Raw genomic sequence first — 21698 nt, forward strand, 5'->3', positions numbered from 1 at the left:
ACGCAACATGCAACACATCACATGCTTACATCACACACAACATATCACACGCAACATGTACACATCACATTCTTACATCACACGCAACATGCAACACATCAAATCACACACAGCATGCAACACATCACACGCAACATGCAACACATCGCACACATCTAACATCCCACATCATACACATACACACACAGCATAACACCCTCACAGAAAACACACACACACACAATCACACAATATAACACACACACACACAATATATAACAGGCATTCCTTCTGCTATCCAGCGTATCTCTCTATAGGGGCGAGTCACTAAGCAGTGCGCTTTTGCACCCGATTGGGAAATTTGTAATCCCGCGATAAAAAATGAAACCAGCCTCGGGATTCACTAAGAAGTTCAGCGCATGTGGTTGGGTGCGGGCACAAACACGCCCGGCGCATGTGGTTGGGTGCGGGCACAAACACGCCCGGCGCATGTGGTTGGGTGCGGGCACAAACACGCCCGGCGCATTTGGTTGGGTGCGGGCACAAACACGCCCGGCGCATTTGGTTGGATGCGGGCACAAACACGTCCGGTGCATTTGGTTGGGTGCGGGCACAAACACGCCCGGTGCATGTGGTTGGGTGCGGGCACAAACACGCCCGGTGCATTTGGTTGGGTGCGGGCACAAACACGCCCGGCGCATTTGGTTGGGTGCGGGCACAAACACGCCTGGTGCATGTGGTTGGGTGCGGGCACAAACACGCCCGGTGCATTTGGTTGGGTGCGGGCACAAACACGCCCGGCGCATTTGGTTGGGTGCGGGCACAAACACGCCCGGTGCATTTGGTTGGGTGCGGGCACAAACACGCCGGCGCATTTGGTTGGGTGCGGGCACAAACACGCCCGGCGCATGTGGTTGGGTGCGGGCACAAACACGCCCGGCGCATGTGGTTGGGTGCGGGCACAAACACGCCCGGCGCATTTGGTTGGGTGCGGGCACAAACACGCCCGGTGCATGTGGTTGGGTGCGGGCACAAACACGCCCGGTGCATTTGGTTGGGTGCGGGCACAAACACGCCCGGTGCATGTGGTTGGGTGCGGGCACAAACACGCCTGGTGCATGTGGTTGGGTGCGGGCACAAACACGCCCGGTGCATTTGGTTGGGTGCGGGCACAAACACGCCCGGTGCATTTGGTTGGGTGCGGGCACAAACACGCCCGGTGCATTTGGTTGGGTGCGGGCACAAACACGCCCGGCGCATTTGGTTGGGTGCGGGCACAAACACGCCCGGTGCATTTGGTTGGGTGCGGGCACAAACAGGCCCGGTGCATTTGGTTGGGTGCGGGCACAAACACGCCCGGCGCATTTGGTTGGGTGCGGGCACAAACACGCCCGGCGCATGTGGTTGGGTGCGGGCACAAACACGCCCGGCGCATTTGGTTGGGTGCGGGCACAAACACGCCCGGCGCATTTGGTTGGATGCGGGCACAAACACGTCCGGTGCATTTGGTTGGGTGCGGGCACAAACACGCCCGGTGCATGTGGTTGGGTGCGGGCACAAACACGCCCGGTGCATTTGGTTGGGTGCGGGCACAAACACGCCCGGCGCATTTGGTTGGGTGCGGGCACAAACACGCCCGGCGCATGTGGTTGGGTGCGGGCACAAACACGCCCGGCGCATGTGGTTGGGTGCGGGCACAAACACGCCCGGCGCATTTGGTTGGGTGCGGGCACAAACACGCCCGGTGCATGTGGTTGGGTGCGGGCACAAACACGCCCGGTGCATTTGGTTGGGTGCGGGCACAAACACGCCCGGTGCATGTGGTTGGGTGCGGGCACAAACACGCCCGGTGCATTTGGTTGGGTGCGGGCACAAACACGCCCGGTGCATTTGGTTGGGTGCGGGCACAAACACGCCTGGTGCATGTGGTTGGGTGCGGGCACAAACACGCCCGGTGCATTTGGTTGGGTGCGGGCACAAACACGCCCGGTGCATTTGGTTGGGTGCGGGCACAAACACGCCCGGTGCATTTGGTTGGGTGCGGGCACAAACACGCCCGGCGCATGTGGTTGGGTGCGGGCACAAACACGCCCGGTGCATTTGGTTGGGTGCGGGCACAAACAGGCCCGGTGCATTTGGTTGGGTGCGGGCACAAACACGCCCGGCGCATTTGGTTGGGTGCGGGCACAAACACGCCCGGTGCATTTGGTTGGGTGCGGGCACAAACACGCCCGGCGCATGTGGTTGGGTGCGGGCACAAACACGCCCGGTGCATTTGGTTGGGTGCGGGCACAAACACGCCCGGCGCATTTGGTTGGGTGCGGGCACAAACACGCCCGGCGCATGTGGTTGGGTGCGGGCACAAACACGCCCAGTGCATTTGGTTGGGTGCGGGCACAAACACGCCCGGCGCATTTGGTTGGGTGCGGGCACAAACACGCCCGGCGCATGTGGTTGGGTGCGGGCACAAACACGCCCGGCGCATTTGGTTGGGTGCGGGCACAAACAGGCCCGGCGCATTTGGTTGGGTGCGGGCACAAACACGCCCGGTGCATGTGGTTGGGTGCGGGCACAAACACGCCCGGCGCATTTGGTTGGGTGCGGGCACAAACACGCCCGGCGCATTTGGTTGGGTGCGGGCACAAACAGGCCCGGTGCATTTGGTTGGGTGCGGGCACAAACACGCCCGGCGCATTTGGTTGGGTGCGGGCACAAACACGCCCGGTGCATTTGGTTGGGTGCGGGCACAAACACGCCCGGCGCATGTGGTTGGGTGCGGGCACAAACACGCCCGGTGCATTTGGTTGGGTGCGGGCACAAACACGCCCGGCGCATTTGGTTGGGTGCGGGCACAAACACGCCCGGCGCATGTGGTTGGGTGCGGGCACAAACACGCCCGGTGCATTTGGTTGGGTGCGGGCACAAACACGCCCGGTGCATTTGGTTGGGTGCGGGCACAAACACGCCTGGTGCATGTGGTTGGGTGCGGGCACAAACACGCCCGGTGCATTTGGTTGGGTGCGGGCACAAACACGCCCGGTGCATTTGGTTGGGTGCGGGCACAAACACGCCCGGTGCATTTGGTTGGGTGCGGGCACAAACACGCCCGGCGCATGTGGTTGGGTGCGGGCACAAACACGCCCGGTGCATTTGGTTGGGTGCGGGCACAAACAGGCCCGGTGCATTTGGTTGGGTGCGGGCACAAACACGCCCGGCGCATTTGGTTGGGTGCGGGCACAAACACGCCCGGTGCATTTGGTTGGGTGCGGGCACAAACACGCCCGGCGCATGTGGTTGGGTGCGGGCACAAACACGCCCGGTGCATTTGGTTGGGTGCGGGCACAAACACGCCCGGCGCATTTGGTTGGGTGCGGGCACAAACACGCCCGGCGCATGTGGTTGGGTGCGGGCACAAACACGCCCAGTGCATTTGGTTGGGTGCGGGCACAAACACGCCCGGCGCATTTGGTTGGGTGCGGGCACAAACACGCCCGGCGCATGTGGTTGGGTGCGGGCACAAACACGCCCGGCGCATTTGGTTGGGTGCGGGCACAAACAGGCCCGGCGCATTTGGTTGGGTGCGGGCACAAACACGCCCGGTGCATGTGGTTGGGTGCGGGCACAAACACGCCCGGCGCATTTGGTTGGGTGCGGGCACAAACACGCCCGGCGCATTTGGTTGGGTGCGGGCACAAACACGCCCGGCGCATTTGGTTGGGTGCGGGCACAAACACGCCCGGTGCATTTGGTTGGGTGCGGGCACAAACACGCCCGGCGCATTTGGTTGGGTGCGGGCACAAACACGCCCGGCGCATTTGGTTGGGTGCGGGCACAAACAGGCCCGGCGCATTTGGTTGGGTGCGGGCACAAACACGCCCGGCGCATTTGGTTGGGTGCGGGCACAAACACGCCCGGCGCATTTGGTTGGGTGCGGGCACAAACACGCCCGGCGCATTTGGTTGGGTGCGGGCACAAACAGGCCCGGCGCATTTGGTTGGGTGCGGGCACAAACACGCCCGGCGCATTTGGTTGGGTGCGGGCACAAACACGCCCGGCGCATTTGGTTGGGTGCGGGCACAAACACGCCGGTGCATTTGGTTGGGTGCGGGCACAAACACGCCCGGCGCATTTGGTTGGGTGCGGGCACAAACACGCCCGGCGCATTTGGTTGGGTGCGGGCACAAACACGCCCGGCGCATGTGGTTGGGTGCGGGCACAAACACGCCCGGCGCATGTGGTTGGGTGCGGGCACAAACACGCCCGGCGCATTTGGTTGGGTGCGGGCACAAACACGCCCGGCGCATTTGGTTGGGTGCGGGCACAAACACGCCCGGCGCATGTGGTTGGGTGCGGGCACAAACACGCCCGGCGCATTTGGTTGGGTGCGGGCACAAACACGCCCGGCGCATTTGGTTGGGTGCGGGCACAAACACGCCCGGCGCATGTGGTTGGGTGCGGGCACAAACACGCCCGGCGCATGTGGTTGGGTGCGGGCACAAACACGCCCGGCGCATTTGGTTGGGTGCGGGCACAAACACGCCCGGCGCATTTGGTTGGGTGCGGGCACAAACACGCCCGGCGCATGTGGTTGGGTGCGGGCACAAACACGCCCGGCGCATGTGGTTGGGTGCGGGCACAAACACGCCCGGCGCATGTGGTTGGGTGCGGGCACAAACACGCCCGGCGCATTTGGTTGGGTGCGGGCACAAACACGCCCGGCGCATTTGGTTGGGTGCGGGCACAAACATGCCCGGCGCATGTGGTTGGGTGCGGGCACAAACACGCCCGGCGCATTTGGTTGGGTGCGGGCACAAACACGCCCGGCGCATTTGGTTGGGTGCGGGCACAAACAGGCCCGGTCGCGCGAGCTGCTTTCTTCTCCCTGCTATGGTGCTTGAAATTCTAAATTGCGATAGCTGATTGAGAAAAAGCCGTCTGTAAGAGCTGCACGGTGACGCTGCGTCTCTATGCTCGGCTATTACTGGCGATCGTGCATTAACAATATTGATTTTGACCATAGTGTACAGGAGCAGGGGGTCTCCTGAGCTGAACCGCATTGGTTTCAGCCTTGGGGACCCCCTACTTAATGAGATACAGGCCCCGTTATGGGGTGCAGGGATCCCCTGGGCTTTTAAAGCTCCCGCGTCACGTGACCGGGGGGATTTAAATCCTGCAGGGGGTACTGGCACCCCATAACGGGGCCTGTATCTCATGAAGTAGGGGGTCCCTGAAGTTGAAACCAATGTGGTTCAGCTCAGGAGACCCCCTGCTCATGTACACTAGTATCAAAACACACATATCAATAAAAAATAATTAATTACCGTAGCGGATAGCCGCTATGGTAATGAAGCTGCATTAATGTATTTTTTTTTAATAGTGTGCGGGAGCAGGGGGTCTCCTGAGCTGAAATGCATTGATTTCAGCCTCGGGGACCCCCTGCTTCCCGAGTAACAAGCCCAGATATGGGCTGCGGTATCTCCTCCATTATTTAAATGTCCCGCGTCATGTGACGCGGACGCTTTAAAAATGGCGGCGACACTGGCATCCAATGCCCAAAACCCGGGGCCTGGAACTCGGGAAGCAGGGGGTCCCTGAGCCAGAAATCAAAGCGGTTCCGCTCAGGAGACCCCCTGCTCCCGCACACTATTAAAAAAAAATACATTAAAGCAGCTTCATTACCTTAGCGGCTAGCCGCTAAGGCAATGAAGTGGTTAGGGTCCAATAGTAGCTTTATTGGTGGCAATTGCCCCCATTAAACCTTGCAATATGTGCTACCCACCCCCTGTGCCCCCAACAACTCCTATACCCCCCTAACACATACTTTACATTTTTTTTTTTAAAGCATAGGAATGTTACTATAGGACGGCGGGGGCCTTCGGGTGGTCCCCGCGTGTGTCCGGGGGTCTCCACTGGCCTGCGGTACCAATCCTGTGCTTTAAAAAAGCGCATACAGTAACACATACAGCACAGTAATGGGCAAAATTACTATTATCCAGATATGGATAATAGTGCATGTGCTCATTAAAAATAAAACATTAAGCTGCAGAAATAAAATAAATAAAACTTGCACTCACCCCGGCCAGGCTGCCACGATGAAGACCGTCCTCATCCTCATCACCGTCCATGTCCTCCGTTGCCACAAACAAAACAGTACAATCAAAAACACGATCTAATGTTCCCTAACCCCTTAATCACCTTAGCGGTTAGTAACCGCTATAGTAATTAAGCGGTTAACTCACCCTCTCCCACTACCCACCCAGGAGGCCTAACCACCCTCCCCAGGCAACTACCCCAACCCTTCACCCATTCATTGGTACAGTGGGTACATCATGCCCATATACTATGGGCATGATTTACTACTATAGCAAGAAATGGTGAAGGAATAAAAAAACAGGCCGAAATAAAACAATATTACATTGCAAAATTAACATATTACGAATGCCAATCAAACAATTGAATGGCACAGTGGGTACAGTACATCATGTCCATATAATATGGGAATGATTTAACACTATGCCAGTTAATGGTCAACCTAAAAAAACACAAACAAGATCCAATGCAATCAAAACAATGAGAAACTAAAAACAAAAAAAACGTAAACCGAACAAAATTACCACCAATCAATTAATCCAATCCAAAATAAAGACCAGAATAAACAATTAAAACATCAAAACAAAACCGTGACTAAATAAAATAAATATCTAAATAAACTGCATCATTCTAAAACAAAAGTAAAAAAAATAATCCAACATTACAAAGCAAACACCAATCAAAAGCCAGAAATAAACTATTTAAAACACCAGCAAAAATGCCAGAACACTACATCAATATGCAATATAAATAGCATACAAATGTAAAAACAAAGAAGCAATATACATTAAAAATACATATAAGCAAGCATTTGCCAAAACAACCATTGCTTCTTACTGTATGTATGTATGTATGTATGTATGTACGTACGTATGTATGTACGTATGTATGTATGTATGTATGTATAGCCCTAAAGGGCCCTGCATAATTACATTTAGAATAAATATGTGAAAAAAATGCAATCACCAAAAAAATAATATAAAAAAAACTGTAAAAGAAAAATAACATACAATCAATTTTTTTCCCTTACCCTTAGATGTCTTCACCTCCCGATTCCCGTGGTCACCGCAAGCTCTCGAACCAATCCACGATCCCAAACAGCAATGGGCCACAGGTAAAAAATATCCAAAGTTCTTTTCTTCATCTGTAAATTGTAATCCAATTTTGGCTCTTTCGGTGTCTTCTTCTTCTGTATCTTCTTCTTCGTCAGCCATCTTCAGCAGGCACGCCCTTGTAATCCTATTGGTGGAGGAGGTCCTCCCTCATCGGCTTCTGGCCGTCAAATGAGGCTGCACAGGCTTTTATAGGCCTGTGACGTCACATTTTGAGAGCAAATGGTTCACACGCCTCTGATTGGCTGTGAAAACCATGTGCTGTTTCTTTTTGGTGACGTCATGTAAAGGAAGTGAAGCCAGCCAATCAGAATGTCTGTGCTTCCTTTCCCTTTAAAATGACGTCACCAAAAGCAACATGGATGCGGTCACATGGTACTTCAGCCAATCAGATTGTGGGAACTGTATCCCTAATCTGATTGGTTGTTGTAGACCATGTGACTCTCTTTGGATGACGTCACATCCTTTCCCAAAAAAAATCTGTCACGTGGTCTACTACAACCAATCAGATTGGGGATATAGTTCCCACAATCTGATTGGCTGAAGTACCATGTGACGGCAGCCATGTTGCTTTTGGTGACATCATGTTAAAGGAAAAGGAAGCACAGCCATTCTGATTGGCTGTCTTAACTTCCTTTACATGACGTCACAAAAAAAAATAAAAACACGGTTTTCACAGCCAATCAGAGACATGAAACATTTGCACACAAATGTGACTTCACAGGCCTATAAAAGCCTGTGCAGCCTCATTTGACGGCAAGAAGCCGAGGAGGGAGGTCCTCTTTCTCCAATAGGAATACAAGGGTGTGCCTGCTGAAAATGGATGAAAAAGAAGAAGACACAGAAGAAGAATGAGAAGATAGAAGACCCCCGAAGACCACAGAAGACACCGAAAGAGCCAATATTGGAATACAATTTACAGATGAAGAAAAAGAAAGAAGAATGGACTTTGGATTTTTTTTACCTGTGACCGTTGCTGTTTGGGATCGTGGATTGGTTCCAGAGCTTGCGGTGACCACGGGAATCGGGGGGTGAAGACATCTAAAGGTAAGGAAAAAAAATAGAATGTATGTTATTTTTCATTTACAGGTTTTTTTTAATTTTATTTTTTGGGTGATTGCATTTTTTTTCAATATATTAATTCCAAATGTATTTATGTACAGTATGGTCCTTTAGGGCTATACATACATACATACATACAGTAAGAAGCAATGGTTGTTTTGGCAAATGCTTGCTTGAATGTATGTTAAATGTATATTGGTTATTTGTTTTTAAATTTGTTTGCTATTTATATTGCATACTGTATTGATGTAGTGTTCAGGCATTTTTGGTGGTGTTTTTAAATAGTTTATTTCTGGCTATTGATTGGTGTTTGCTTTGTAATGTTGGATTATTTTTTGACTTTTGATTTGGAATGATGCAGTTTATTTAGATATTTATTTTATTTAGTCACGGTTTTGTTTTGGTGTTTTAATTGTTTATTCTGGTCTTTCTTTTGGATTGGATTAATTGATTGGTGGTAACTTTGTTCGGTTTACTTCTTTATTTGTTTTTTTGTTTGAGATTGTTTTGAATGCATTGGATCTTGTTTGTAATTGTTTTTTTAGGTTGACCATTGACTGGCATAGTGGCAAATCATGCCCATATTATATGAGCATGATGTACCCACTGTACCAATGCATGGGTGAAGGCTTGGGGTAGTTGCCTGGGGAGGGTGGTTAGGCCTCAGGGTGGGTAGTGGGAGAGAGTGGGTTAACCCCTTAATTACTATAGCGGTTACTAACCGCTAAGGTGATTAAGGAGTATGGGGATATTAGATTGTCTTTTTGATTGTACTGTATTGTTTATGGCAATGGAAGACATGGATGGTGATGAGGATGAGGACGGCCTTCATCGTGGCAGCCTGGCAGGGGTGAGTGCAAGTTTTATTTATTTTATTTCTGCTGATTAATGTTTTATTTGTAATGGACAAATGCACTATTATTCATATCTGAATAATAGTAATTTTGACCATTATTGTACTGTATGTGTTAGGGGGGCGGGGTGTATTTATTGCAAGGTATTGGGTGTTATGTTTTTTTGGCCACACGATTGGTACCGCAGGCCAGCGGGGACCCCCGGACTCCCGCGGGGGTCACCGGGGACACCCGCCGGCCTGTTGTATTAATTGTGTGGTGAAAAAAACATAAACAATTATTTTTTTCATGGCTCCATTTTTTTGCGCCAGCCTTTAGCTGGTGCACAAATCTGGCGTACTTTTAAAGAATGATTCACTTATCACTGCTTAGTGAATTGCGCTGACTGGCAAAAAACGGCACGTTTGGCGGGTTTTGCCTGATCGGACGTATTTTTTTTCATTGGCTGAGAAAATGCCTTTTACGGCCGAGAAAGCGCTGTTATCACTGCTTAGTGAATCGCGCAGCAGGCAGTATCGGTCTTAAAAGCCATTTATCGTACTTAAAAGCAGTTATCACTGCTTAGTGAATCGCCCCCTAAGGCTCAGGGTGGTGATTACTGATAAGTGTATCACCGGTTCCGGGCGAGATTCCCACATCGGAGCTCGATAACCAAGTGTGTCTCTCCCTCGTATTCTCTGCACTTTCTCTCTCTCTCTCTCTCTCTCTCTCTCTCTCAATCTGTTTCTCTTCTCTTACATCATCTCTCTCTCTCTCTTCCCCTCTCTTACATTCTCTCATTCACTCTCTCTTCCCCTCCTTTTCTCTTCCTCTCCCTCTCTTACATTATCCCTCTTTCTCTTCCCCTCTCATCCTCTCCCTCTCTCTCACTCACTCTTTTCCCCTCTTACGTTATCTCTCTCTTCCCCATACTCCCTCTTTTTCTCTCCCTCTGTCCCACTCACTCTTTTCCCCTCTCCCTCCCTCTCTCTCACTCTCACACCCTCTCTCTCTCTCACTCTGCCCCTCTCTCACTCCCCCTCTCTTCCTTTCTCTCTTGCAGTCTATTCAGTGTCTGATCAATGACTTCAAAGATCCTCCCTCAGCCAAATACAAAGCAGCTCATGTCTTCTTCACTGACTGTAAGTGCAGAGCTTCCTCTGTATCTCCCCCTCCTTCTCTCCCCCTCCTCTATTTCTCCCCCTTGTCTCTCTCTCCTTCTCTCCTCTCCTCCTCTCTCTCCCTCTTTTTTCTCTCTCCCTCCTTCTCTCCCCTCCATTTCTCCCCCTCCTCTCTCTCCCTCTTCTCCTGCCCTCTCTCTCTCCCTCCTCTCTCTCTTACTCTGTATTTCTCTCTCTCTCTCTCTCTCTCTCTCTCTCTCTCTCTCTCTCTCTCTCTCGCTCTCTCGCGCTCTCTCTCTCTCTTCCTCCTCTCACCCTCCTTCTCTCCCCTCCTCCTGTCTCTCCCTCCTTCTCTCCCCTCCTCCTCTCTCTCCCTCCTCTCCCCTCCTCCTCCTCCTTCTCTCTCTCATTCTCTCCCTGCTCTCTCTCTCTCTCTTTCACCCTCTTCCTCTCTCCCTCCTCTCTCTTCCTCCGTATTTCTCCCTCCTCTCACTCCTTTTCTCCCCTCTTCCCCTCTCTCTCATTCTCACCCTCCTTCTCTTTCCCTCTCTCCCTCTGTGCCTCCCTCTCCCTCTCCATCTGTGCCTCTCTCTCTCCCTCTCTCTTTCCCTCTCACTCTCTCTCCCTCTGTGCCCCCTCTCTCTCTATCTCTCCCTCTGTGCCTCCCTTTCTCCCTGTGTGCCCCTATCTCTCCCTTCTCCTCTCTCATTCTTCCCCTCCTCCCCTCTTTCTCTCCCTCCTCTCTTCTTCTGTGCCTCCCTCTCAACCTCTCTATCTCTCTCTCCCTCTGTGCCCCTCTCTCTCCCTCCTCCTCTCTTTCTCTCCCTCCTTCTCTATCTCTTCTTCTGTGCCTCCCTCTCTCCCCCTCCGCCTGTCCCTCTCCCTCTGTGCCTCTCTCTCTCCTTCCCCTCCTCCCCTGCCTCTCTCTCTCTCTTCCTCCTCCTCCCCCCCCCCCTCTCTCTCTCTCTCTCTCTCTCTCTCTCCCTCTGTGCCTCCCTTTCTCCCTGTGTGCCCCTATCTCTCCCTCCTCTCCCCTCCTCCTCTCTCATTCTTCCCCTCCTCCCCTCTTTCTCTCCCTCCTCTCTCTTCTTCTGTGCCTCCCTCTCACCCCCCCTCTCTCTCCCTCTCTGCCCCTCTCTCTCCCTCCTCCTCTCTTTCTCTCCCTGCTTCTCTATCTCTTCTTCTGTGCCTCCCTCTCTCCCTCTCCCTCTGTGCCTCTCTCTCTCTCCCCCTCTGTGCCTCCCTCTCTTCCTCTCCCTGTGTGTCCCTCTCCCCTCCTCCTCTCTCTCATTCTCCCCTCCTCCCCTCTTTATCTCCCTCCTCTCTTTCTCTCCCCCCTGTGCCTCTTTCTCGCCCTCTTCCTCTCTTTCTCTCCCTCCCTCTCTATCTCTTCTTCTGTGCCTCTCTCTCTCTCTCTCTCTCTCTCTCTCTCTCTCTCTCTCTCTCTCTCTCTCTCTCTCTCTGTGCGCCCCCCTCTCTCTCCTTCCCCTCCTCCTCTGTTTCTCTCTCTCTCTCCTCTTCCTCCTCTGTCTCTCCTTCCCCTCCTCCTCTGTCTCTCCCTACATCTCTCTCTTTCTCTCTCTCCCTCTGTGACTCTCTCTCTCCCTCCTTCCCCACCTCTGTCTCTCCCTCCATCTCTCCCCTCTCTCTTCCTCCTCTCTCTTTCTCTCTTCCTCCTCTCCCTTTCCCTCCCTCCTTCTCCCCTTTTCCTCTCCCTCCTTCTCTCTCTTCTTCTGTGCCTCCCTCTCTCACCTTCTCTCTCTCTGTGACCCCCTCTCTCCCTCTGTCTCCCTCCTTCTCTCTCATTCTCTCCCTCCCTCCCTACTTCTCCCCTCTCTTCCTCCTTCTCTCCTCTCCTCTCCTCCTCTCTCTCCCTCTTTTTTCTCTTTCCCTCCTTCTCTCCCCTCCATTTCTCCCCCTTCTCTCTCTCTCCCTCTTCTCTCTCTTACTCTGTATTTATCTCACTCTCTCTCTCTCTCTCTCTCTCTCTCTCTCTCTCTCTCTCTCTCCTCTCCTCTCCTCTCCTCTCCTCTCCTCTCCCTCTCCCTCTGTGCCTCCACTGTTTATTTTATTATTTCCCTATTACTCTGTGTCCAGTATTGTTTCTCAGTATTAGTACTTAGAATGCAGGTATTACACCCACCACACACCATTTAGACACGATTACTCAATGCCTCTGCATCTAAATGCTATTACTCAGCTCCTAGGTATTATTACTCAGGTCTTAGTCATTATTTCTCAGCTCCCGAGTATTGTTACTCAGCTCGTAAATATTATTATTCCAGGGTATTAGTAGTCGGGTCACAGGTATTAGTAATTGGCATCTAGATATAATTATTCCGCTTCTGGGTATCATTACTTATCCCGTGGATATCAGTGCTCTGCTCCGGGATATTATTACTTTTGCAGTTATATATCATTACTCAGATCCTGAGTATTATTAGTCAGCTCCTGCAGTAGATTTTATTACTTGGCATCTAGAGATCATTACTCAGTTCCTGGGTATTATTGTTCAGTCCCTGGGTATTATAACTCGGCCCCTGGGTATTATAACTCAGCCCCTGGGTATTATAACTCGGCCCCTGGGTATTATAACTCGGCCCCTGGGTATTATAACTCGGCCCCTGGGTATTATAACTCGGCCCCTGGGTATTATAACTCGGCCCCTGGGTATTATAACTCGGCCCCTGGGTATTATAACTCGGCCCCTGGGTATTATAACTCAGCCCCTGGGTATTATAACTCAGCCCCTTTGTATTATAACTCAGCCCCTGGGTATTATAACTCAGCCCCTGGGTATTATAACTCAGCCCCTGGGTATTATAACTCAGCCCCTGGGTATTATAACTCAGCCCCTGGGTATTATAACTCAGCCCCTGGGTATTATAACTCGGCCCCTGGGTATTATAACTCGGCCCCTGGGTATTATAACTCGGCACCTGGGTATTATAACTCGGCCCCTGGGTATTATAACTCGGCCTCTGGGTATTATAACTCAGCCCCTGGGTATTATAACTCAGCCCCTGGGTATTATAACTCAGCCCCTGGGTATTATAACTCAGCCCCTGGGTATTATAACTCAGCCCCTGGGTATTATAACTCGGCCCCTGGGTATTATTGTTCAGCCCCTGGGTATTATAACTCAGCCCCATGGTATTATAACTCAGCACCTGGGTATTATAACTCAGCCCCTGGGTATTATAACTAAGCTCCTGGGTATTATAACTAAGCCCCTGGGTATTATAACTCAGCCCCTGGGTATTATAACTCAGCCCCTGGGTATTATAACTCAGCCCCTGGGTATTATAACTCAGCCCCTGGGTATTATAAATTAGCTCCTGGGTATTATAAATTAGCTCCTGGGTATATAACTCAGCCCCTGGGTATTATAACTCAGCCCCTGGGTATTATAACTCGGCCCCTGGGTATTATAACTCGGCCCCTGGGTATTATAACTCGGCCCCTGGGTATTATAACTCGGCCCCATGGTATTATAACTCAGCCCCTGGGTATTATAACTCAGCCCCTGGGTATTATAACTCAGTCCCTGGGTATTATAACTCGGTCCCTGGGTATTATAACTCGGCCCCTGGGTATTATAACTAAGCCCCTGGGTATTATAACTCAGCCCCTGGGTATTATAACTCAGCTCCTGGGTATTATAACTCAGCCCCTGGGTATTATAACTCAGCCCCTGGGTATTATAACTCAGCACCTGGGTATTATAACTCAGCCCCTGGGTATTATAACTCGGCCCCAGGGTATTATAACTCGGCCCCTGGGTATTATAACTAAGCCCCTGGGTATTATAACTCAGCCCCTGGGTATTATAACTCAGCCCCTGGGTATTATAACTCAGCCCCTGGGTATTATAACTCAGCCCCTGGGTATTATAACTCAGCCCCTGGGTATTATAACTCAGCCCCTGGGTATTATAACTCAGCCCCTGGGTATTATAACTCAGCCCCTGGGTATTATAACTCAGCCCCTGGGTATTATTACTTGGCATTTCTATATCATTACTCAGCACTTTTGTATTATTGCTTAGCATCTAAATGGGATTACTGAGCTCTTGGGTATCATTACTCCTCCCCCTGAGTATTAATACTGCCCCCCGCAGCCTGTCCGGACACTCTGTTTAACGAGCTGGTGAAGTCGCGAGCGTCCAAAGTCACCAAGACCCTGACGGAGATAAACATCGCGTTCCTCCCGTACGAGTCGCAGGTAAGAAGTCGCGTAGCCGCGGCCTGAGGTCATGTGACCGGCTGGAGGTAACCTAACCCCAAAGAGGCCCTCAGAGGTTTTCTCTCTCTCATTTATATATACAGTATGTATGTGTATATATCTCACTTGTGAGCACATTCACATGTCTTATACAGGTCTGCACCCCTGCCTTTCACCATTATCACCCAGCATGCAATGCTTCCGCTGCAGCAAGGGATTCTGGGAAATGATATGCAAGTGAGCACACAATGTGTCACCTTGCCTGCCCACACTTCTCACAGCGGTATACACCTAGGGTCGCCAGGTGTCCAGCAGAAAGAAATGTGGACTTTATGGCGCAAAGGGCTAGACCTAGAATGAAAGGTAAAGACATCTAGAACGTCAAGTAACACAGTACATTTCAGTGAGTAACGGTACTGTAGTACTTAGCTCAGAATGTAGAATGTCCTTAGGGATGTATAGATATCTTCATCAAACCTCAGTAGATGGTACACTGTATTGAGTAAAAGAATACAAAGAGCAGCATAGCATAATACTGTTTAATGATTACAAACAAAGAGAAAACTTGCGATTGTCAACTCACAAACTCTTTCTTTGATAAATGAGCGGTTGGATTTTAGCTTTCCAGCTTAGGCATTAGGAGGAACCCTCAGTCCCCACAGCTTGCTCTGTCACGGCTGCTGTGGGTCGTTTCTCGGGGGGTCGTCCGCACCCCTGAAATCCAGGTCCCACCTTCCGCTAGCAAGACACTGTAGATCGCGAACAATCTTCGTGAAACGCGTAGGGTGTCACAGCGGAGCCTCCGTAGCTGGTCAGAGTGACGTCAGGACACGCATCATACCCGAAAGTGGTTCCGGGTTACGGAGCAAAGCGCAATCTCGGCACGGAGGGAATCAGGACAACCGGAGTACAGGCAAGAGTGTGAACGCAATCTACAGTGTCTTGCTAGTGGAAGGTGGGACCTGGATTGAGGGGAGCGGTCGACCAACGCACCCCTATGGACATTCTACATGCTGAGCTAAGTAGTACCCTTACACACTGAAATGTATCAGAGTGTTACTTGACGTTCTAGGTGTCTTTACCTTTCCATTATAGTTCTAGCCCTTTGCGCCATAAAGTAGTCCAAATTGCTATCTGCTAGACTCTGTGAGGGGATTTTGGAAAATCCCCTGGTTTGGAAAAGCAGGCAGCAGGACTACATAACGGGCTTTTATTTTGGGTATCTTTTCTGGTTGTTTTACAGTGGCGGCCGAGCTGAGTCTTCAGCGGCCGCCACCGCAATCCGCGTCCAGACGTGGCTGGGTCCCGCCGCGTGCCGCACGTCACTGATGCGCTGTCACACGTGCCAGGGAGCGTGCCCAGGGTTCCCCAAAGGTGGTGGCGGGGTAAGGGGGGATGTGGGAGCAGAGGGGGACCCGGAGAAGAGGGGCAGAGCGGAGCCAGAGGTCGCTAGGGGAGGGGAAGGATGCGGGGAAGATGCGGTTGGCGCTCGGCCAAGTTCGGCGCCAAGCCGCGGGACAAGACGGGTAAGCATTAGAGTGAAGCTGGCCGCAGCAGTAGTTTCATTGTTTTAATTATTTTTATATTTTTATTTTTTGTGGTTTATTATCTCTGTGGTTTTTATTGTGGTTCTTAGTGTATTAGGAGCTTCACCTGTTAAAGTATTTTAGCGCTTCCTATACCGTTTTCACTTCGCCAGCTTTGAACCGGGCTGTCCTGTATTTTGACACTGTCCAGTAAAAAATGAGAAGTAATACTGGACATGTATGTGTATATCGGTATTACCTCTCTGGGCGTGTATGTGTATACCGTATTACCTCTCTGGGTTTGTATGAGTATACCGGTATTACCTCTCTGGGCGTGTATGTGTATATCGGTATTACCTCTCTGGGCGTGTATGTGTATACCGGTATTACCTCACTGGGCGTGTATGTATATACCGGTATTACCTCTCTGGGCGTGTATGTGTATACCGGTATTACCTCTCTGGGCGTGTATGTGTATACCGGTATTACCTCTCTGGGCGTGTACACCGGTATTACCTCTCTGGGCGTGTATGTGTATACCGGTATTACCTCTCTGGGTGTGTATGTGTATACCGGTATTACCTCTCTGGGTGTGTATGTGTATACCGGTATTACCTCTCTGGGTGTGTATGTGTATACCGGTATTACCTCTCTGGGCGTGTATGTGTATACCGGTATTACCTCTCTGGGTGTGTATGTGTATACCGGTATTACCTCTCTGGGCGTGTATGTGTATACCGGTATTACCTCGCTGGGTGTGTATGTGTATACCGGTATTACCTCTCTGGGCGTATATGTGTATACCTGTATTACCTCTCTGGACGTGTATGTGTATACCGGTATTACCTCTCTGGACGTGTATGTGTATGCCGGTATTACCTCTCTGGGCGTGTACGTGTATACCGGTATTACCTCTCTGGGCGTGTATGTGTATACTGGTAGTACCTCTCTGGGCGTGTATGTGTATAGCGGTATTACCTCTCTGGGTATATATGTGTATACCGGTATTACCTCTCTGGGCGTCTATGTCGGTATTACCTCTCTGGACGTGTATGTGTATACCGGTATTACCTCTCTGGGCATGATTGTGTATACCGGTATTACCTCTCTGGGCGTGTATGTGTATGCCGGTATTACCTCTCTGGACGTGTATGTGTATACCGGTATTACCTCTCTGGGTGTGTATGTGTATACCGGTATTACCTCTCTGGGCGTATATGTGTATACCTGTATTACCTCTCTGGACGTGTATGTGTATACCGGTATTACCTCTCTGGACGTGTATGTGTATGCCGGTATTACCTCTCTGGGCGTGTACGTGTATACCGGTATTACCTCTCTGGGCGTGTATGTGTATACTGGTAGTACCTCTCTGGGCGTGTATGTGTATAGCGGTATTACCTCTCTGGGTATATATGTGTATACCGGTATTACCTCTCTGGGCGTCTATGTCGGTATTACCTCTCTGGACGTGTATGTGTATACCGGTATTACCTCTCTAGACATAGTGACCTGACTGACTTGGGGGGCTGAGGGATTTCCCCGAGCAGGGAGAGAGGAGGGCTGCTGCTAGGGGTCTGGGCAGATTCCTCCATCCTGATTGGCTGCATTATCCAGCAGCAGCCCATCAGGAGGAGGTGTCAGGAGCCCGGGGTGGGGCCAAGGAGAGGAGGAAATAGCATGGAGCGGAGAGAGGTGTGCATGTGTGTCTCGAGTGTGTCGCACCTTTCACCATTGTGTCCAGTATTTTTGGAGAAGCCGCTTGGTGACCCTAGGGCTCCCTGCGGGGTCTACCTTAGGGAAAGGCGAGTAAGGCGACTGCCATGGGCCCTCTGCCTCCAGGGGCCCTGCGTTCTCTCCTCCTGTCGGTGCTGAAGGGGGGAGTTGGAGGAGGGAGCACGGTGCCCCCCGGACCGGTGGGGGGGTGGGGGAGCTGGAGGAGGGAGCGCTCCATTCTGTTCCATCTCCATACTTAATACTCACACTGTGTATATGTATATATGTATGTATATGTACAGCTCAACCCCGCTACAACGCGGATCTGCTTATAATGCGGTCTGAGCGTGGCTCCCGATTTAAAAACATCTCCAAGGTTTTTTTGTTTTTTATATATAACATTCAATGCTTTATTGACACACACACATACATAGATACACACACCCTTACACCATGTGGGAATTGAACCCATGAATAAATGTTATATAGTACACATGCAGAAATCAAACTCATGACGGGTAAGTCCTCGCGCGGTGACCATTTCTCGATCCCGGTTTTAACGCGACCCCGCTTATAACGTGGTCTCATTATGTTGACCTCGAACACTGCGTTATAATGGGGTTCAGCTGTATATGTATTATATGTGTATGTATTATATGTATGTATATTATGTACATTGTATATGTATTGTGTATTACAGTATGTACATTGTATATGTATATTTATTATATGTATATGTATATCTCCTAGGTATTCTCCCTGGATTTTCCCGACTCGTTTCACAGTTTTTACAGCCCGCACAAGGCGCAGATGAAGAACCCGATATTGGAGCGTCTTGCAGAGCAAATCGCCACTCTGTGCGCTACCCTGAAGGAGTATCCGGCTGTGCGCTACCGCGGGTGAGATGGGGAGTGAGTGCAGTGCTGTGTATACAGTGGTACCGCGGGTGAGATAGGGGGTTAGGGGGTGAGCGCAGTGCTGTGTATACTGTGTTACCGCGGGTAAGACGGGGGCGAGCGCAGTGCTACAGTATGTATACAGTGGTACCGCGGGTGAGATAGGGGGTTAGGGGGTGAGCGCAGTGCTGTGTATACTGTGTTACCGCGGGTAAGACGGGGGCGAGCGCAGTGCTACAGTATGTATACAGTGGTACCGCGGGTGAGATGCGGGCTGAGCGCAGTGCTGTGTATACTGTAAAAACAGGATAGGTAGCGCTAACTAGAATATGATGAATAGGTGTGTGACTGATAAAAATTAGAACAATAAACCTAATATACTGAGGTGGCTGCCTATGATACCACTCTGACCCCCTGGTCAGAGAAACACTAAATATACAAAGAATAGGTATCTGTGGCGCCTGACATATAGATATATGTTTCAAAAAAGGATATATACAACCAGGACTGGTGGATATGCTGATCCCAGGATATCTCCAAATGGTGAATATTCGTGCTTAAAAAGAACAAATAAAATGCATAGCATAATACTGTGTGGTAAACATGACAAACATAACATATAACAAACAGCTGCGATGGTCAAAAGGTGAACACATTATATAAACATTTAATAAAAAGACATAAAAAATGACATGAATTGTACATAAAATAATATATAAAAAATGAGATAAGTCAAACTGATATATCTGCCACAATGGTTGAATTGCCCACTCACCAGACAGATGATAAGGGCAGGCAGTGGATAATTCTGAGAGTATCCCCTCTCCTCTGTGGCTTGGAGCAGCTTGGTGCGTTGTTCCTCTGTGTTGGCAGCGTTCCACGCATCGGCTGGTGTTTGTGGGCGGAGCGCCCCTCTTGATACACTAATCCGAATGTGCAGTCAGCCAGGAAACGACCGTAGCAGATTCGCCAAGTATGGCGCCAATAGTCATGCAGACCGTAACAGCAGATTCGAAATTACAGCAGTCAACGGAGGGGATATAGTAGAAAATCGGCAGTATAATCAGCGTGACCACCCAACGCGTTTCAGAAACGCAGCTTCCTTCTTCAGGGGTATGATGATTATGTCCTGAAATGTCCTTTATATGGGTAGTTAATTAAAAGTATGTTACACCTGATGATAGTCCTGCACATGTGCACTTGCAGGTTGGAAAGTCCTGCACATGCGCAATGATAAGTTGAAGACTGTAGGTAAAACTCAGCTGGTTAAACAAACATGCAAATACCTGACATACTTATACATAAAACAAATAACATTTAAACAATGAAAACAGTGATATTAGTGAATAATAATAGATAGATAGATATTCATAGATATATCTTATATCCTAAATGTTGTCTCTTATGTCCAATAACTTTGGACTAGTGTTAGAAAAAATGCAATACTTCCCACAAGTGCTTGTGGTTTTCTAAACTTATATGTGAAGAATTGTGTGTGCTGTGTGATGTGATAGGTAAATAAGGTGCTATGTGGCCCTCTGCCATTGAAATCTATATAATAAATATCTTTATAATAAGCCTCAATGACTATTATATAGTGTGAATAGATATTAGTAAATTTATATCTTGCATTGTAAATAGTTTCTCTTATATCAAATATCTTTAGTCTTGTATTGGAAAAATTACACTAATTCCCAAATGTGCCTGTAGTTTAATAATAAAAATGTGAATCAAGTGATATACTGTATGTAGTATAATGTAATGTGTCAATACAGTGCTGTGTAACAATCTACCATTTCAATCTATATGATGATTAATTTTATATGAGCCTCATCAATAAACATAACATAGTGTCTTTGTGAACCGTGTGTGTGTATGATGTATTTATATTTATATTGTGCCCTGGTGATATAGCTTCTGTATATCTGTTATATTTAATATTAATATAACATTGTGTTTAGAAATGTTATAAATCTAATTGTATAGTTATAATATATTATACTTAGTAGAATACAATGGGAAAAGATCGCCTGTGAAAAAATGGATCAGCATGCAGAAATATGAATGGGTGAAATTATCATTTAACAGGTGTTGCTATATAATTTATGTACCAACCAAGAAGGCTTTAAGATCAAACTCAATGTTGAGACCTTGTGGGGATAGAGTACGAAGTTCGTAAATCCAAAAGGATTCTCTGCTCCCCAGAAGGCCTACAACATTGCCCCCTCTCCAATGAGGCGTAATGGCCTCTATGGCCTTATAGGTAAGTCCTATGGGATTCTGCCCGTGCACTTGAAGAAAATGGTTAGATACACTGTATGTAGTCAAGCCTTTTTTTATGTTATATACATGTTCGTACAAGCGTCGTTTGACGGATCTGGTGGTCATACCCACATACAGGCATACCCCGCATTAACGTACGCAATGGGACCGGAGCATGTATGTAAAGCGAAAATGTACTTAAAGTGAAGCACTCCCTTTTTCCCACTTATCGATGCATGTACAGTACGGCAATCGTTATATACGTGCATAACTGATGTAAATAACGCATGTGTAACAGGCTCTATAGTCTCACCGCTTGCGCACAGCTTCGGTACAGGTAGGGAGCCGGTATTGCTGTTCCGGATGTACTGACAGGCGCATGCGTGAGCTGCCGTTTGCCTATTGAGCGATATGTACTTACTCGCGAGTGTACTTAAAGTGAGTGTCCTTAAACCGGGGTATGCCTGTACTGCAGTAATGAATGGTAATTCAGATATTGTTTCTATTTTTTTCTTTTTGTATTTCAAAAGACTGGATCTGTCTATTGCTGCGACCTCAGTTATAGTTTGATCTAGTTTATGAGATGGATATTTTGTGTTGATAAATTTATGTTTAAGATCCTGTGCCTGAGTGTTAAATGTTTCTAAACTGGAGCTATTTCGTTGTAATCTAATAAACTGTCCTTTTGGTATGTTGTTAATCCACAATGGGTTATGGTGACTATTTGCATGTAAATAATTATTCACTGAACAGTTTTGAATTTTTTTTTGGTGTGTTTCAAATTATCTACTATATATTTCTGAAAGCACTGTATGTCTGCGTCCCTAGCGGCAATCTCATTGGTCCCTTGGCCTGCCCGCCCCCGCACCTCTCATTG

General features: G+C 49.3%; 1 protein-coding gene across 2 annotated transcripts in view; it reads left to right on the forward strand.

The window, feature by feature from the left end:
- Window positions 1-21698, forward strand: part of LOC142472353 (syntaxin-binding protein 1) — an 89502-nt gene that overhangs the window by 17229 nt on the left and 50575 nt on the right. For both annotated transcript variants that reach the window (XM_075579418.1, XM_075579419.1), the window contains exons 5-7: window positions 10140-10218; window positions 14318-14421; window positions 18414-18562. In XM_075579418.1, the coding sequence (XP_075435533.1) occupies window positions 10140-10218; window positions 14318-14421; window positions 18414-18562 (332 nt within the window). The remainder of the gene's footprint in view (window positions 1-10139; window positions 10219-14317; window positions 14422-18413; window positions 18563-21698) is intronic.

Source organism: Ascaphus truei, chromosome 21 (genome assembly GCF_040206685.1).
Source record: "Ascaphus truei isolate aAscTru1 chromosome 21, aAscTru1.hap1, whole genome shotgun sequence".
NCBI lineage: Eukaryota > Metazoa > Chordata > Amphibia > Anura > Ascaphidae > Ascaphus > Ascaphus truei.